General features: G+C 43.2%; 2 protein-coding genes across 5 annotated transcripts; both read right to left on the bottom strand.

Annotated features, from left to right (window-relative positions):
* Positions 1-334: 334 nt before the first annotated feature.
* LOC111223685 lies at positions 335-6,105 on the bottom strand. Its single transcript, XM_022747922.1, has 3 exons — positions 3,756-6,105; positions 2,247-2,332; positions 335-665 (listed from the first exon to the last, which is right to left on the bottom strand). The coding sequence occupies exons 1-3, from the start codon at positions 6,103-6,105 to the stop codon at positions 564-566; spliced, it is 2,538 nt and encodes an 845-aa protein (XP_022603643.1). The 3' UTR covers positions 335-563.
* A 2,722-nt stretch (positions 6,106-8,827) lies between these two features.
* Positions 8,828-17,553, bottom strand: LOC111223738 (paralemmin-2-like). 4 transcript variants are annotated; one of them, XM_022747999.1, is made up of 6 exons: positions 17,505-17,553; positions 14,334-14,452; positions 13,243-13,384; positions 12,281-12,305; positions 11,104-11,184; positions 8,828-10,344 (listed from the first exon to the last, which is right to left on the bottom strand). In XM_022747999.1, exons 5-6 carry the CDS (start codon positions 11,147-11,149, stop codon positions 9,452-9,454), a joined length of 939 nt encoding a protein of 312 aa, XP_022603720.1. In that variant the 5' UTR covers positions 11,150-11,184; positions 12,281-12,305; positions 13,243-13,384; positions 14,334-14,452; positions 17,505-17,553; the 3' UTR covers positions 8,828-9,451. The 4 variants fall into 4 exon arrangements, with proteins under 4 accessions (XP_022603720.1, XP_022603717.1, XP_022603718.1 ...); XM_022747996.1 differs by lacking the exons at positions 14,334-14,452; positions 17,505-17,553 and adding an exon at positions 14,168-14,204; XM_022747997.1 differs by lacking the exons at positions 13,243-13,384; positions 14,334-14,452; positions 17,505-17,553 and having other exon boundaries at positions 12,274-12,337.
* Positions 17,554-18,624: the final 1,071 nt, after the last annotated feature.

The raw sequence follows: 18,624 nt of genomic DNA, 5'->3' as shown, positions 1-18,624 counted from the left end.
TTTCACAGGCTGACTAATTCTCTCTTTGACTAGTAACTGAACTTGATGTGTAAAATGGATGGAGTGCCCCTTTAATGTTTCCACTGTGAATTCTGACAGTGAATAATGTCAATTCTCCACTTTAAAACTTGAAAAAATGGAACAAAATTTATAGTTTGTAAGTTTATTTGTGGAAAACCAACTTGTTAAGCAAAATGTGCAAAAATTCTGACTCTTCTTTTTGCTACAGAACTTAATTTAAGGAAGCTTACAAAAACACATATTATATTGAAACCGAAGTTGTTTTTCACATAACTCCATAGAGATTAAAGGAGAAAAATGATGGAGGGAACAATTGAAGTGATACTTTTGCTTTATTTATCTGCTGAATAAAACTAATGTTCAAGATATCAAAAAAAGCGAATTTTACACAGATACTAAGCAGAGTTAGCCAGAGCAAACTTAAGCTGGAACTACCATAAGGGTTTTTAGTTATATTGATTCATCTCCGCTTAGATTTGTGCAGCTGTCTAGCATCACAGATCATAGATATTTTATGTGTAGTGTTGACAGGATGGTCAATATCAGTTCTTTTCTTGTGATGGCTGCCCGTTGATCATGCCGGACTCCCAGCGTTGCCACAGAGGAGCCTTCTGACCCCCTGCTCTGTGAACTTTTGGCTCCTGCTGTGGGATGAGACAGAGGAAAGGGCAGGATTTAGAGATGGAGATGAGCTGTGGAAACTGCGTGAATAGTAATAAACACACAAAACATTGTTTATACAAAATGTTCGCTTGCACAAGTGGAGTGTCAGCGGAGATTCAGTGAAACTGTGAACCTCCCTTTTTTTTTTTTTATACCATTCAAGAGAACAAAGAAACCCCTGTTTAGCTGATAGTAACCCATGACCAATAGACCATTATCTGGAAGCATTCAGCCCTCACATACAGTATATCAGAATAATGTGAAACCAATACAAAAACATTACAAAAGTTTAAGCACATAATAGACCTAGAATTACCGCCTCATGGTTGTACGCCTCTGTTAACCCTGTCAACTTGCAGGAAATATGGTCGAAAATGTCCCCTTCTGTTCTTGAGTTACAGCACTGAACAATGACCAGGAGCGTTTCACCAGAACATTATGATGTCACAGTGAAGTTAACCTTTGACCGTTTGGATATAAAATGTCATCACTTCATTTTATCCTGCTAGACATTAATGTTAAATTGTGTCATAATTACTTCTTACTTATTTCTTGAGTTATGGCCAAAAACGTGTTTTGTGAGGTCACGCTGATCTTTGACCTTTGACCACCAAATTCTAATCAGTTAATCATTAACTCCAAGTGAACGGTTGTACCAAATTTGAAGAAAGTCCCTCAAGACGGTCCTGAGATTTCGCGTTCATGGGAATGGGAAAGGTGTATGTTGCATGAGCTGATGGCCAACCCGAAAACATAATGGCTCTATAGCAGTAGTTCTATAGCAGTGGTTCTCAAAGTGTTCCTGGGGGTCCCCTGCAAAAGGGGGAATCATTTATTTTTCTCTATTATTCCATCCATAAGTAACACAATTACAGAATGTGTGAATATTTGAGTCATGGGTTTAAAACACTTCCTGTAATAAATCATCTAAAAGCAAAAATCAGATCAGATGAATGTCTGTGGTCTAATTTGTGTTGGTTTACGGTCCTTGATGTGAAAAACTTTGAGAACCACCGTTCTGTGGAATGAATTTCCTGGCAATGGTCACACTTAATTCAACATCATTTTCATATATTATATGTGAAAAACAAGATATTATGTAAGGATGTTATATAAGGATGATTTCAAGGTCTTATGCAAGATACTTTCACAAGATCAATTTCAGAACCACTTGTACTAATCCACGAATTTATAAAAACAAATAGTATCTCTGAACACTAAAAGTCTAATGTGTTTGTTCAGCCATTTAAGGTTGATAAGATTCAGAAAGCGGCAATTATAGCAACATATTTAAAATTCGGTTTGACCTGAATCTTTATTTTTGATGCGGTAAACCTCACTATCAGTAGGCCAACTCCTTAGTGCTTTCTTAGGCATTTCAAAACAATACATAATGCTGATAACGCTCCGAGAAGAACCAAGAACAGAAACCTTTTGATGACACTCCATCTTTCCCCTGAACTAGTGACGGTACAACATGACACCACACTGTGCACAGATCTTACACAAAGACGATGAAAACAAAAATAAGCTATTTACTGTAAATAAACCTGACGTATCACCTGTGTCTGCTCAGATTTCATCTGGTCTTGCTTGGAGGGCGGTGGCCAGACCCGCTCCAGTTTCCCCCTGGACTGATGTCTGACATCTAAAAGACAGGAAGAAGAAACGAGTGAGACAATATGAAAGGGAAAAAAATTACAGGAAGCTATTTTACTTTAATTAATTAAGCATTTCATATATTCAACTAGACTGAATCTCGTCTATTTTGTCTGCTTTATGGTGATCTGCAGTTGTTGGCATGTCTGGCTAACTAGCTTACTAACAGCAGTAACCTCAGCGCTAATTCCAAGGCCGACTGCATTTCATACTACATTATTTTATAGGGTTACAGACTAGGTTTAAAAACTTGCTACTAGCACATCCACTGTGTAGACATTGTGTAGATAAAGGCGCATGAAGCTCCTCACTGTGCTGAACTGTCATCTGTGCAGGTAGCGCCATGTATCTGGATTGTACATTCTTATTAAGAGCTGTGCCATGGATGGTTAGGATAACACTCTACAGCTTATCTGACCTTAACAATGAGTCATTTCCTTCAGTTTAGCCCAGCCCAGACACATTATATAGCTGTCACTTTGTAAGATTCATCATCTTCACCTTGAGTCAACCCACGCATCGTTATCCAGCCGCTGAAAATACTAACTTGGTGCTACATAATGACACACTCGCTGGCTGGGCGCGGTGTTCGCTCAGGCCTTCAAGCTGTCCTGCTGGGTATATAGGCGACAACAGCAGACATGGGGAAAAAAAAAATGCAGACAAACTGGGCGTACAGATTCCTTTCAACGAGACGCATCAACCGTCTTAAATCGTTCCTATTTACACAACACCAGAATGGAACCAGAGCTGCCCCTGGCTCAAGCTGGAGCGCAGATAGCAGCCTTCGTGTTGTCACTTAGCCCGCTGGCATGTGCTGACTCAGATCAGGCCGCCGCTAGAGTGATGTGCCCTTAACCGCCGGTGACAGGGTTGACACTAAGTTGTCGATAAGACTCCTAGGATAACAGTATGTGATGCTAATGTAGAGAGGCATTCATTAAAGTGCTCAGACTGAGTGTCAGAAGGCTGGGATGTGCAATGAATAAAGATCTAAGTGAGTCTTATTGGACATACTAGTATTTACATGATGTGTCTTTGCAACCTGATGGAAATATTTCATAAACATTTACACTTTGTTTTTTTCTTTTACACTGTCTTTTTGTCGACATGATTAAATTAGCTTTCATTAAAATATTCTTAATTTGGAAAATTGTTTAACAAAATTAGCCTGAGATCTTCTGCTTATATAATTATACTACTGAATTTTTTAATGATAACATTGCATCCTATTTTATGAGCTGATCATATGATTTAGTATATCAAGTTACTGGTAACAATTGCTGTCAATTAAAGTATAATATTTATCTTTGCAAGCTAGTACAGAAGAAATATGAATTGTACTCCAGTAGTAGTTAAATCCCACCACTGATACTCGTGCTAAACGTATCACTGAGACCACGCAGACTGACCTGGAGCGAGCTTTTTTGTCAATCGTGACTTTTCTTCCTCTTGACTGTTTTGCCTATTCTCTCCATACAGAGTGCATCTCTGTCTGCGCAGCTCCTCCTCTCTTTCTTTGGCCTCCCGGATGTCCTTCTCTACCTCCGGCTGCAGAGCCAGGGCTGGACGCAGCTTGAAGAAGGGGTTGTGTTTGAGGATGGGAGACCCTTGTCTTGTGATTCCCTCCCTTGTTTTGCCCCTAGTATCCACAGCTGATGTGGACACATCTGTGCCTATGGAGTCCATGCTTCTGCACAGGCGTGGCTGTTTGTCTTGTTTTGGGTAAGGGGATAAGCGTGTTTTGTCTCGTGTACCCCCAGTTGGGCTCTTTGATCTGAGGCTTTCAGCACTTTGCTCCCTCTCAGAGGTTGTAGATTCGTACAGCCTGAGGGAATTTGTTCTGGCAATGGGGCAACTTTTGAGGGAAAACATCTCTAGGCTACGTGTGCGCTCCAGCACAGAAGGATACACATGACCTCTTATCAGTGTGGTAGGGAGTTTCCTGTTCCTTGTTGGACCCTCCGTGTTGTCCTGCTGGAAAGCCTCAAATAGCAGCTTTGTCTCCTTTAACTGGCGGACCTCTCCTTTGCTGTACCCTCCTGGGATCTTCCCCTGGTTGACCAGCACCAATTCTCTCTGAGCCTCCTGACTTATCTCCTTCTGCATCTTCTTCTCAGAGAACTGCCAGTCGCTGCGTTGGCCTTGGCCAACCTGGGGGGGGATTGGTTCAAGCAAGATATTGGTCTTAAAGGGAATCTCCAGTACATCCGGATTATCCGCAAGATTGAGGATACCCCCGGCTCTCTGCAGGTTTTGCTTCTCCTGGCCTGCCTCTTGGATCTGCTTCTCCATGGAGCTTTCGGCAGCTGAGAATTGGTGTCTGGCAGATAGACTGCGAATTTCATTGGTTTCATGAGAGTTGACTGGAGACGAATCCGCAGGCACACAGCTGTCACTTTGATCGTCATCAGAGTTATCGGCGTCTGTTCTGGTAATCCTCTGGCCCGCTAGCTGTTCAGACATTGTGGTAAAAGACATCCTTGCTTTTCCACTGTCTGTACTCTCGTTCTCTTCATGCTTTTCCTTCAGGTTCGCCTTGGCTCCCTCATCCATAGAAGTGTGAAGTCTACTGTATTCCCTCTCATCTCCGCGCGTCAGCTTCATTTCACTTGCTGTCAAATCGTCTACTTCTGCCTCAAACACATCATTTTCCTCACATCTCGTTTCTTGGTCAACCTCCTGTCGTTGCTGCACCAGTTGCAGACGTTGAAGCAGTTCCTGTCCTTGTTGGATATCAGTAGCTATTCTCTTGTTTCCATCTCCCTGCTCTTCAGAGCCTTCAGAGGTGGAGAGCCGTGGCACCGGCGTTTCGCTGGAGCTGCTCTCTCTCCTCACCCAGTCATTCTTTGTGAGGTTATAGTCCAAAGATCTGGTGTCAACATGCTCCTGATCATCATTGGTCATCTCTGCAGGAGTCTCCGATACCTGTGGCTGATTGGTTGCTGAGTCCATCTTGTTTTGGTTGCATTTGAGGAGCTCTGGTGGCCCACGGGACTCTAAATCATCATCTTTCACACCGACAGATGGTACATTTGTCCCCGCACCGTCGCAGTCGACATTTTCTGTCACTAGTTTAGAGTCTGTCTCAGTAAGACCACATATATCCTCCGATTTAGTTTTGTCTTCCCCTGCGTCAGTTTCCCTACAAATGTCCCCAGGTTCCTCATTGGATTCTCTGTCTCTCGAGGTGTTATCCTGGTGATGCCTTCCTGACGGATCACGGCATGGTTCAGTTAGACAACCAGCGTCCTCCATTGATGTTTGGACTTGATCTGTTGGTGGAGTGGGGTCCTTGTCGTTGGACAGAGATGCGATGTTCGTAGACTCCTTAGACGTTTGCGTTGTACTTGCTATCACTTCATCCACCTTGTTCTGTGCTGCCATTAACTGCTTCTCTCCATGATGCCAGTCTAAGCCGCTGGGATTAGCTTTAGCCTCTGTGGCGTCAGATGCCCCATTTGAAAGGGTCACACTGGAATTATTGACCATTGCGCCTGTGCTGCCCTCTGCTGGCGGCAAAGGAGCAATGAAAGATGGAGGTGGTGGAATGAAGACATCATCTGCGCACTCGACAACCATCACGCTGTAGTACGTCGAGTTCACTGCATGGGCCGGGAGAATGACTTTGCTTTCATCTTGGGGCGTCTCACCAGAGGTTATTGATTGGGCCTCAGGGCCAGAGTCCATCTTCATCCACAGACCGCCATCGTCTTGGGAGACCTGACCTTGCGGGCTGAGTCTGGGATGTCTTGTTTCCATGGTGACAAGCCTTCGAATCACTTAAGGGTGTTTATTCTGTCTTCCCTTTTAATTGTTCCTTGCTTGGGTTTAAATATAAGTCACATGAGAAAGTGTTACTGAGGTTAATAATAAAATCCCTATTAATAATAACTGTAAAAATAAACTGATCCGTGTAGGTGATGAACACATAGGAAAACTTGCTTTTGCAGAACACAGCTGAACTTCTAATCTTTGTGTTTTGCTTATTGTCACTTGTAGATGTGTAATTATTAGCAAGATCTGTGACAGCATGGTCCAATTCGCCACTTGCACACTTACAATTGAGTTTTCAGTGAAATAGGTGACTTCCTCTCTCCAGCAGTTAAACCTTTAAAATCAAAATAGATCTTATTTCATATTCCATCATATCTTTTTGTGTGGCTATGACTGGTACTGTCTTGAGGCAGATTATTAAGGGAGGCCCAAGGGGAAAATTAGCTGATGAGCCCCATTATGTATTGCAATGTGTACAGGTTTTCTATGGTTAAATAGAAATTAATTGAGGATAATACAACGTTTAACCACAAAACTGTAAAAGAAAAAAAAATTTCACTTTCCAGTGGACACAGTAATCCTGGATCTTTCTGGACACCTGGAATTCTACTTTGCCCATCTGGTTATCCAGCCTTGCCACAGGCACTGGGAGATCTACCAGTTTTCTTTTGTTTTTCTTTTCAGCAGGACATACAGCTACTGTGTTTTTCTGGTGACTTTTCTCCCCCACTGTGAACTAGCGCTGCCAACACTGCTGACAAAGGGAAAGAGTAATCGGCTTTCCTGTCTGTTTTGGCACGCACACTATGTACAATATCTGCCAGCCTGGCTGGACACAGACACTCTCATCATCATCACCAGTATGCCTGTTAGAAGTGATGTTTCTCTCTGGTACAACAGCCTTTACTCATCTGGTTAATGCCTATTATCCGCAAAGTCAGTGATCGGCCTTATAACAACAATTCGTCGTTATAAGAATTGTTGTAACTGGACATGTATTGTTCGTTTACACTGGTGGATAATAAAAATCATGGGCACACAATGCAGCGTCACAGCACACAAGTGTAAAATATTGTCCCTGCATTATCTGGTTCCCTGAGCAGCAGGTTTAAATGTATGAGTCTATATTTACACCTGCATTCAGGGGCTTAACGCCAGCCATGCTGCAATTCAGGATTATCAACAGCAGCAGCACCACCACGCTGAATATAAAGCTCAAGCAACAGGACGTATCAATGTGCTTTAATGAGCTTAACCTGTTTATTCCACCCTCCTTTCAAGGAACATCTTGTCACAAAGAAGGTTCTTATAAATCATTTTAAATACTATTCAAATACTATTCAAATACTTTACTTAAGTGGTATTGTACATGCGGTTTCATGATTCTATTATCCAATATTTGTGGTAATGGCTGTTGGGCCAGTATTGTAAATATACACACTGTGTTTATATTACAAATAAATCAGAAAAAGATGATTTTTTTTTGATGACTGTGACCTGATCTTTAACTCTACTGAGGCTTTTCTCTGGCCATCACCAGACAAAGATCTACAATTACAGCCTGCCCCTCAGCCCGGGAGAGAAAAGTGCGACAGAAAAGAAAACAAGTGCAAAGGTAGAGCCATAATGTAGACATTGTGAAGGAGGAGACCCACCTGATTGTAGCGTTGCGGTCATCTTCTGTGCGTGATAGTACTAACTTCAGTGGAAATATGAATGATCCAGCTGATCTACTTAGCAACTGTGCCTTCCTGTCCTCTGTGTCAGGTGAGCAAACCAAATCTCCTCTGTGTGAAAGGCAGTGCACAGTTCCAATGACCCACAGCAACAGTGTAGTAACCTCAAGTTAAACGCACCATTGCGAAGTGATAATGCCACGTCTCAAGCAGTCTATACGTAAGAATTTCGTGTTATAAGTATTCCCTATTGAGCTGTAGAAGGAGTCTGAATGTAGTGAAATACTGAGTGCCAGTCACATATCGTTACACAGTGCATGAGAGATGTGGACTATCTACATACTATGCATGAAATACTGAGGACGGTAAATGTTAAACCTGAGTGTCAAACCACAAATTACACTAATTAATCATATGAAATTAAGTAAAATAGTGCACTGTATTATATATATGTCCCATAACTGTTGTAATGAGAGGGGTCTTCCACTCAGAAAAGTGCTTCCCCCTTTAGAAGTACGCTTTCAGGACCGCAGGTAAATCATCTTGAAAACTTGGCCGAACCTTCAGGAACAGCTCATCTTTTCCTTTTAAGGCCGCCTGTAATCTTTCATGGGGGAGGGTGCTGACGATCTCCCTGCACCAGAGGGTAAGTCTTTGATCCAGTTGTGGAAGGTTTCCATTTGGAAGAAATAAAAGGAACTTAGCAAGAAGTTTGTAGAGTGATGCAGGGAAATGCCTAAGAGGAAAATGTTGAGGTGTTAAATTTTAAATTTTAAATATCCTACTAATTACCCTGGAAATGCCCAGAAGAAATGAGTTAACACTCCCAGAAGCAATACGTCCCCCTGTCAGACTGGCACTTAATGTATAGAGGAAAAAGGCAATGATTTATTTTGTGCAAAGTAACAGGGGTGATATGCTGTAAAGCCTGTAAAGAGTCTTGTGCTGAGTCTCCCTCAGTCTGTTACATGTAAACGTGGATCTGATCAAGTCTAAAACCGCGTACCCAAAAAAATACATCTAAGTCAGGCTTCAGAAAGTTAACATGCAAAATTTATGTCACATTGTAGATCACAAACTCCTCATTAGGACATTAAAACACCCAAATTCTCAGAAACATAGATTTTGTCGAGTAGTCATGGGTAAGAAAGTAAAATTTTTATCAAAGGATGTTACAAACAGACCATCATTAGTCTTAAAAAAAATATTAGTGCCACAAACTACAAACCATGCTGCTGCTCTTTGGCTTTTTCCATTCCTGGAGGGAACAGCTGAACATAAGGAATCTTTTTGGGCTGATAAGGCCAAGGCAGAGAAAACAGGAGGCATTCGAGACGAGAAGTATCTGCAGGACTGCATGTTGAAATTCTCAGCTTTGTCCACCAGGGGGAGGAAGTGGATTTTAATTGTCCCTCGGAGCTGCCTGACAGTCCACAGCTGCTGCAAAGACTTAGAACATAATAAATGTCTCTTTCTTTGGCAAAGTGAAGTGGTGGACGCTCGGAGCCAAAAACCATTGTAAGACAATACCAGGTAGTGGCTTAATCTTTCATATCAGTCATTAAGGCAGCAGTGCAGCATATGGTCTGTAATAGAAGTCACAAGGGTTTAAAACATAAGAAATATTACGATGAAGCCTGATGAGCCCCCTTTCCTTACATGATGGAGCAACACTGACAGGTCTTGCGCTTGGAAGTTCCTTCTCCCACTGCTGTACTGGGTGAAGATGAACGTTGCTGCTCCTTGTCACCTTCTTCACCCTGGACTTTTACTCCAGCTCCATTTCCATCCAGGGGAATAACCTGAAATACTTCAGCTGGGGACTCCTTCCCAGCCTCTTGCTCTGCTACCTTGTCTAATGATGACGGAGGTGAAGCGGATGTTTCAGGTCCTAAGACATGTTCTTCTCCATCTTCGGTGATAATCACTCGTTCCACAGTGAGCATGCCTTCATCGTCCTCTTGGCTGTGACCTTGGGACGTAGTGGCGTCAGCGTATCCCAGGAACAAGAGGGTGACCGGGCCTTCCTCCAATCTCTGATCCTCCACGTTCTCCACTTCTCCTGCTATGTCTCTAACTGCTGTGATGCATCTGTCCTCTTGTTTATCCTCCTGGTTTCCCACAATTACAGCACAGTCCTCTGCGCTCAGCTCAGCCTCCAAGTCGTAGCTTCCGGTGCTGTCCAACTGCGTATCGGTCTCTTTTGACATGGCGTGATGGGTAGGAAAAGACACAACTTTTTCCTCTGGAGTTCTTCTGGCTTCTACAATTTCAATCTTCATCTCTGCATCTCTGCTCGGCACGACCGTGACTTCTTCCAGCAGCGCTGTCATCCCAACCCCATCGATGGCGCTCAAGATCTGCCCGAGCTCTTCGGTCGAGGGTTGACATCCTGTCCCGCCGACGGCGTGGATACTCTTCCTGCCGTCGTCGAAGACTGTGGTGACTTTGGGAGCATCAGCCGATGTGGACATGGGGGCCACTGACTTGACGACAGTGGCACCTGTCTTGGGGTCTCTCTCAACCTGCACTGCCAACATTCCCAGGACTAAAATAGAAGAGACAGAGCAGAATTCAAATTATGGTAAAACGCTAAAGGCAACACAACTCACAAGGCTAAATTACAGATAGTTAATAAAGTAATTTGCAGTGCAGGACAGATCCTCATTTTTGTCTAATCAAACTGTTCTTAAATGTGTCACAGGCCGGAGTGTATTTGAAAAGATCAGGGGTACAAAGGTGAATGCCGGGTCAGGAGCGGAGCTTCGAGTACCAATGAAGGGACGCAATGAGCAAAACGCAGCAGGCATTAAAAATTAATGAACAGGAAAAAAAGAAGAAAAAACCCCAAAGTGGGCTAAATATAACATTGTTCTCAGGCTGTTCACCTCAGTCCCATTGTTAAGTCGTACCCTGAAGGCTGAACTTGGACAGAGCGAGATTATATAAAGGGGTCATCATTCGCAAAGGGAAGAACGGAGAGACCAATGCAAACAGCTGAGGATATTCTCTTGCCTAAATCCCTGTTCATTAAGTCTTATATTTATCCTTCTCACTGCTGAATATTTTGAGGACAGTTCAGCACTGCCAAGTCACATAAGTGTCAGAGTCAAGGCAGTGCAGTCAGACAGAGAGAAGTGTCAGTTATAGTAGGTAAACTGCACCTCAGGGGACTCAAACCACCAAAAATACCCAATGCTAAAATATGACCTGGGTGTCCTCAGTGCTACAACCCTGTAATAACACATAATCTATACTGAACATCCTCAATGTTATAGTCACAATAGAGTCTTTTCCTTTGCTTCACCTGATCGGCCATCTTGCCCACTTTCATGAAACATCCTTTGTGCCATTTGTATGGAGAAGTGATCCTCAGCCTCTTTATTCACTGAAAAAGAAAACATATACTGTTTGAGTTAAAGTCAAACTGAAATTACAACACATTTTTCCTAAGAAATAAGTATATATATATATATATATGTCTTTATACCTTGGTTTTGACTCTTGTGCCTTTTTGGGTCAAAATATAGGCCAATTAAAATCACGCCCCTTGCCACGTTGCGATTTGGATTACAGGCTAATGTCCCGAGTTTAGAGGACTACCTGTTGCTGTGAGTTTTGGATAGTCTGACTTTTTGCCATCACCACAGCTGGATCCATGAAAGAGACACCCATCGCCGTCTGTGCAGGAGCTGCCGATGACTCAACAGGTCTTGAAATACATAACATGCTTGAAAAGTAACAGGTGGCAGGAATCAGGGCTAACGTTTGCAAGCTAGGCTAACTAGCTTCAACTTTCTGAGTGGAATGCAAACTTAACTATACAATGGCTTCATGATTAATTAAACATTACCGATTTAGGCTGAAAAACTCTGTAACAATGTTGGTAGTCTTTACACTGCTTTAAGAGTTAACAGTGCGTGTTCTTGTACAGTAAGTGGGTTAATTCAAATTTCAGCTTGACTGTAAAGAGTAAAACATCCATTTCATGAATTTTAACTTAAACAGTTTTTAAAAAGAAATCTGGGGCAAACAAATGATTGCACTTCTCTCTGTTTACTGAAGTTTCAACTGATCTGTCTGATGCTTTCTGCCTTGTGTGAGAATTGGCTGTTGTGTTATACTGTCACGCCCTTTTCACTCTTCCCTGACCTATCTCTACCAAGTGCAGAAAGAGATAGGACAGAAAGGGGTTTGATAAACTTTTGCCCTAGTGGCATTCTTGCACAACAGAAAGAGTCAGATGCAGGCAGAATGTAAGTCATTTTCCTGCAGTCAAAGTGGAGCTGTTTCTCAGCCGTGGCTCCATTCTGTCACCCTGATTTAAATGACTATTCTTCATGCTAAGATTTAGTTATGGTAAATTATCATCTGTCAGGAGAGAATAGATTCTAGGAAGGCACAGTCGTGACCGAGACAAAGAAGAGATAGAAGCTGATGGTAAGCTAATGACGACTGCAGTGCAGCTGACTCGGACCTCTTACCTTGTGCGTCCTCGTCAGCCGCGGCCTGCGGGTAAAGAAAAGAGACATTTTTAAGTGCTCTCCATGGTCAGACACTTAAAACACTGCGTCACAACTGAGTCTGCAACTTTCAACACATGCCTCCCGCCCTTTTCCGGAGCCCTCCCCAACCCGTGTCCTGCCATAAATATTTTACAGTCATCATCAGGGAAGTGTTGAACCGAGCTCATGTCAACAGGCGCTGAGATTATTTTGCCCAACAACCATTTCTGCTCTGCTGTCGGTTGCCAGTGTTGGACTGAGCTATATTTGAGTGAAATATTTGGTGGAGGTGAAAGTTCATGAGCTATGATTCATTTGCTTGAAAGAAAAACAAAACTGTAGGCTGCAATATATGATAAATGTAGATTCATACATCCACGATACAGCAGGGCTTTTGTTTCATTGTTCACCAAATTCAGGGAAAAGTTCTGGTTTGATTTACTGCTGCAGGGAAATTACGTGATAGCACAGTTGTGAATGTTTTATTCATGATACGTAATTGGAGGTATTTACGTCCTAGTTGTACAAGCTGGTAAAATATTTCCTGTTTGTTTGCAATGTTAATTTATTTAACATTTATTTAACCACTGCCAACGCACTGAGGTGTGGCGATAGGCCACACCGTGCACCATGTGCTTCCTCTGACCCTTATTTTATATTCATTAATGGGTAATGTTTCAGATCTTTTTTTCTTTGAGTTCAGGCTTGGAGGAGACTCCGGCTGATTGGGGAGGGGGGAGGGAGGCATGGTGCGCATCTTAAACCTTCCACAGCATCTGAAATCACAAAATACTTTGGGGCTATTTGTGTCTCTAAATTCTCAAATCTCATTTTGCTAGAAAGCGTGCGTATTGTTGGATGATTTTTTTTTTTTTCTGCTGTATAAGACACAGACTTTGCCTTTTTATCTGAGTGTGCTTTTCTTTCCGTACTGTACTCACCTGATAGTGGCTGTGTGTTCTGGCTGCAGCCGGACACTTGACAGACTCTTTGTTTTCTTCTCGGGAAGCTTGTTCCTCTTTTCTGGCATCAGCTGCCTCTTCCTCCCCGTCCTCAGGCGTCTTTTGACTTTTGGTTTGTTCCCTGAGACAGACACACACATATACACACACACACACACACACACACACACACACATTGGCAGAGACATAAAATGTGTCAACACAAAAAGATGCACATTAGAGCTCATAACAAAAATGATTCAGAGCAGTGGACCAAGAAAAAAGAGACTGTGTGTGTGTGTGTGTGTGTGTGTGTGTGTGTGTGTGTGTGTGTGTGTGTGTGTGTGTGTGTGTGTGTGTGTGTGTGTGTGTGTGTGTGTGTGTGTGTGTGTGTTTATGTCCTAGGCTATAATCCGCCACATAACTATAACATGGCAGCCTTCTGTTTGATCTCGTCATGGTCAAAGTAGAAGTGTATCTGTGATGAAAACACTGTACTCTCTGCTTCATGGCAAATGTTTCCATGTTTAGAAATGAATATGTGAACCTTGCATATTTTATCCGTGTGCCAGCAGAATGTTAAATTAAACAGACCTAAAACCACAACTGTTCCTGTGTCCCCCTGCAGGAGCCAAATTCTTCATGTCGCAATATCGTGCAAGTGTTATCTTTATTGCCCCACGCAATATTCAGTTTGTTCACATGCCTGAGTCTACGCCCTTTATTCCCATGTTTCCCCTTTACCACTCCTGCATCATGAGAGGTATTCAGGTAGGCCCCAGGTAGAGCGGTACCGTATGGTTTTTGACTGTTGTTGTCAGTTATCCATCTCATTTGAAGGCCTAGAGAAACTTTATTGTTTGTTTCTCTGCTTATAGCACACAATCGGGGCTAAATAAATAAATATTGTTTATTTTATAAGTACCTTCCGATCCCTGTGTTTTCTTGGTTGGACTGCATGTCTAACTGCACGCATCATACCTGGAGCCTCAAGGCGAGTTCAGATCACAGGGTTGCCTGAACAGCCCCCATCATCTCTAATGTTTGTCATGCTCGGTTTATTTGAACGAAGCTGGTGAAATGTGGCTCACGCTGCAGTGCGCTGGTCCACCTCGTCCTGTAGCGGAGGGCCGGTCCCAAAGCCGTCAAGTTTCAGAGGGACAGGAGGTGGAGTTGTTTCACTAAACCACTGGTCCCTCAGGTTCTTCCTCTGTGTGAGAATATGAGAGAAAAGGTCAAGAAATGTCGGGTCAGAGCTTTCCGTCTTCCCACAGTTTACAGTGATGATAGCGGCAGAATTAGCATCAATATTCTTAGTAATTGTTTAAACCACCAGTCTTTCTTTTCAGACAAATGCAGGTTTTTCTCATTTCTAACCGGTGACCGTTGATTTCGGCGCCACTGTCGCCGGCAGTTGGATTTCATCAGCTGTAGCTTGCTTGCTAATTCTGCAAACGTTAGCTGCATGAGTTCAGTGTTGAGTTGGAAACGCCACTGGCCATGTGGCTGACTGTTTCCAGATGACTCAATTTAATATAAGAACCTTGTAAATGGATCTTAATTATGCATTTGGTGGCTGAATGATAACGTGCTGAACGACTGAAGCTGAAGCTACGCGTCTAAGAAAAGTCAGCATCGATCTGAAAGGTGCGGATTTAAAGACGAGGTATTGTCCTTGTGTTGCAGTGTCGAGCTGCTTAGAGCCAGTATGTGTGATGAGGAGAAATGATCAGACTGTTATTTCATTGTAACATAACCCCCGTTTGGCTGCTTAGCTCACATACTTGTGTGTATTTTCAAATGTATATTTTTAACTATAGAGGAGATAAGCAGCTGCTTGGGTCTCGGGTGGTCGGTGGTGCGTTCCTTGGCTTCTCCAGTTTGCCAAACAAACACACTGCCACACCAAAACCTTCTGCCTGTGTGAACGCTGAACAGAAGTGGTCATTCATGGGATCAAGACACACAGCCAGCCACCTGGCAGCGGCCCCATGCCATTTTGGCCCCTCTACAGATCAAGCAAAGCCTGTGGTGCTGCCATTTGGGATCTAGCTGCGGATGAGTAAGGCCAGCAGACTGCTGTTGTCTGAGAGTGATAGTGAAAAGGTTTCACAGCTCGGTGCCACTGCCTGGAGACCCAGACATCCTGCTCCTTGAGTGAAGATGCAATCTGTCATTCACGCCAGGCTATGGCGTTAGCAGAAGTGACAACCTGAAACCTGACAATGCCTTTTTTCAAACACTTTATTTAAAGTGCCAGAGTAGTTCATCTGTAACGGCTGCTATAATGGAATAGTAATCACTTTTTCACCCAGATTAGATGAGAAGACTGATACCACGCTAATGTCCGTACGGTAATAATGAATCTACCACCAGCAGCCGCTTAGCTTAGCTTAGCAGAAAGTAGCACTGTGCCAGTACAAACAGGCAGTATTTGGAGTGGAGATGCTGAGAATACAACCATCTCCTTTGGGTTTTAGAAGGAGAAACAGAGAAATTCTGCCTCACATCCAGTGGCCACAAAGATGAAGGAGGCGTTGTTGTATCTTCAGGCTAAACTCATTCAGCTGCAGCAGGGTTGGTGTGTCCCTGCCGTTAGCGATGCACATGCCCTGAGGCAAACGCGTGGTTGGAGAAAGCAGAAATGTGTTGCTTACTGTTTGTGTGGGAGGCTGTTACAGTGTGCATGATGCAGCGCTGGGCTACCGGCGGCATAGATAATGTCGGTTGTTTTGTGTTGTTTATTTTCAAAAGAGCACGTCCTGCAGGGAACAGTGAAGTAGTTAATGGGATGCATAAAAAGCTCAGTGCGAGGAATCCCTAATGGACATCAAAATAATGTGCCTTTTCTGTCATCACCACTTCCTCTCTTGCAGTATCTCTCACTTATTATTTTCAACAAAGGAACAGGAACTGTCGGCCTGTGTTTTCTGCTGTAGGTCTATGTTTGACCTCATGATAAGGAATCCCTGCTTCTGGAGCTTTCAGCACATGTAACCGAAACTCTTACTCATGTGTTAGTGGGAGTAAAGTCCAAATGACCCCACCCAGAACACTTGAGCTAAGACGTCAGCCAGTGAGCAGCTCCTCTTGGCAACAGTCATGAGACATGACATGAGGGTGGGACACAGCAGTGGTCAATTTTTAACATGAAGCAGCTGGTGAGAGGAGGGGTAAACAATGAAAACAAGCAGGGTAGATCCCAGCCCTCAGTTTTTTTTTACCTCATTTACAAAGAAAAAGTTGTTCTCTATTAAAGTTTAACATTTGGGAGATGCACATTCTCTGTCTTGTAGAGTATCAGATGAGAAAATGAACACCACCATCAGGTCTGTATGATAAGCAACAGTCCAGCAGCTGGTTTAGCTCGGTTTAGCATGAGGACTGCGAACAAGGGGAAACGTTAGCCTGGCTCTGGTAACAGCTAGCTACATGTTTACTGCACAGACACGAGAGAGGTATCGGCCTTCTCATCTAACTCCTATCAACAAAGCGAATAAGTGCTCTTCCCAAAATGTCACCAAATTTCCCACAGTTTAAATCGCAGCATGTTGTTTTGTATGGATGAAAGAACAAGATATTATTCAGCGAGCTTTAGCTGCATCAATCCTGTCACCTAACCTAACAAGAAATCAAACATATTTATTTCCCAAAAAGAGAACAAGCTTTTCCTTTTAATAAATGGCTAGCTAGTAATGCTAACTGTCCCACTTCCTATCTTTGTAAGCTGAAAAAGCTAAGCTAACTATTACTATAACTATTGTAGACTCAAGGATCTTGTCTGATAAGATGTAGTTACACTGCAGATTAACAGTGAAGCGCGTGAGATCTATAAACAGAAGAGTCATTCGCACACATTCTCTTACTGGGATCATTTCTAGTCAGTGAAGTAATGGTGAAATTAAATTATTCTCTGTTTTTCTAGGGAACATCTGGAATCTTGTCAAGGGACCCACTGCTGGTGCTGCACGTCATGTGTGTGTAAATAATTTCATTTAAAGTATGGATTTTTATTATTCATGTCATTTTCATGCAAAATTTGTCTACACAACCAGCAGATAAAAAAAAATCAACCCATGACGACACTTCTAAAGTGGCTGAATTTCACTGGAAAACCGCAGACCTGGCAACCCTGCCTCCACTGCGTAGCCTTCTGCAGCAAACACTCATGTACCTACTGTATGTGGCACAGGGACAGATTAAGACAGGCCACTGGCGGTGTTTATCACACCCTGTTTGAACCAGGTGTGACAGATGCCGACCTTTTTCTGGGCCGTCTTCAACCACTCCTCCTCTTTCTCTCTCCTCAGCTTCTCCTCTTCTTCCTGCCGTCGGCGCCTCTCCTGGTGACAAGAGAAAAAGTGAAACCTTTCGGGGGGGGGGGGAGAAGAAGATGTGGAGCTACACGGTCTTTCCTGTGGCAGCTGTTGAGGTGTGTCACCAAAAATAGGGGCTAATAACCAGGCGGGTGAAATGGAATCAGAGGGAAAACCCTGAAATCCTGTGATGTGATAATGAATTTTAAAACTTTAGTGAGACTGTGACACCAAATCTCATACCGTAGCGGATAAGGCAGGATGGTAAAATTCACCGTTTTACAGTGTTTACTTTATGACTCACTCCAGTCAGTGCTCCACTTTCTCCCAACTCTCCTCACATTCCTGCTAAAGCTGCAGAAAGTGACAGATTGTCTCCGCTGTCTACAAACATTTTATTCATCATGGGAGTATTAACACAGCCAGCACGTCCTTTCTGTTTCCTAAAGCACACTTAAAAAGACCATTTTTTTAATTCTCTAGGAATATTATCTCTACTTACCCCTCACATACTCTGTACACAGTCTTCTTGTAAGTTACCTCTCATCAGCAAAAATGTCATGAAACTTGAATTAGTCCAAAACAAAGAAAAAGAAGCAGGTTATTGTGAACTGAAACAACTGCAACTGCTCTATTTGCTTCTACTAACACCAGACTGAACTTGATCCGAGAGCACTGTACTCCTCATGGTGGTGGGTTACACCCGCTTTTTAATATAATTCTCTGGTAACTCCCCTTTGCAGTCATGGTCCCTGAAGACAAGGACTTCTTCTGTATGAAAGCAGAGAACTGAGACAGACAGAGGGAGGGAGGGGGAAGGGGGAAGGGGGGGGGGTATTTTTAGGGGACGTGACCGTCAGATTAAAGCGGGGTGATACAGCTGGCAGAGAGAAATAGTTGCCGAGAGAAATAGTTCAAGTGACACAGCACATTGTATGCATGCTGACGCCGTATCTGTACTGTTAATGTAAGCTGTAAACATGCTGAGGTCCACTCCAGGCCTTCGCTGTCTACGCTGAAGTGGGTCACTTGCGTTTGGGTGGATTTTACATTGCGGAGGGGTCAA

This window comes from Seriola dumerili, unplaced genomic scaffold (genome assembly GCF_002260705.1).
Source record: "Seriola dumerili isolate Sdu_G_001 unplaced genomic scaffold, Sdu_1.0 BDQW01000113.1, whole genome shotgun sequence".
NCBI lineage: Eukaryota > Metazoa > Chordata > Actinopteri > Carangiformes > Carangidae > Seriola > Seriola dumerili.
The sequence above is the reverse complement of the archived record's forward strand: the minus strand, read 5'-3'. Positions and strand labels throughout refer to the sequence as shown.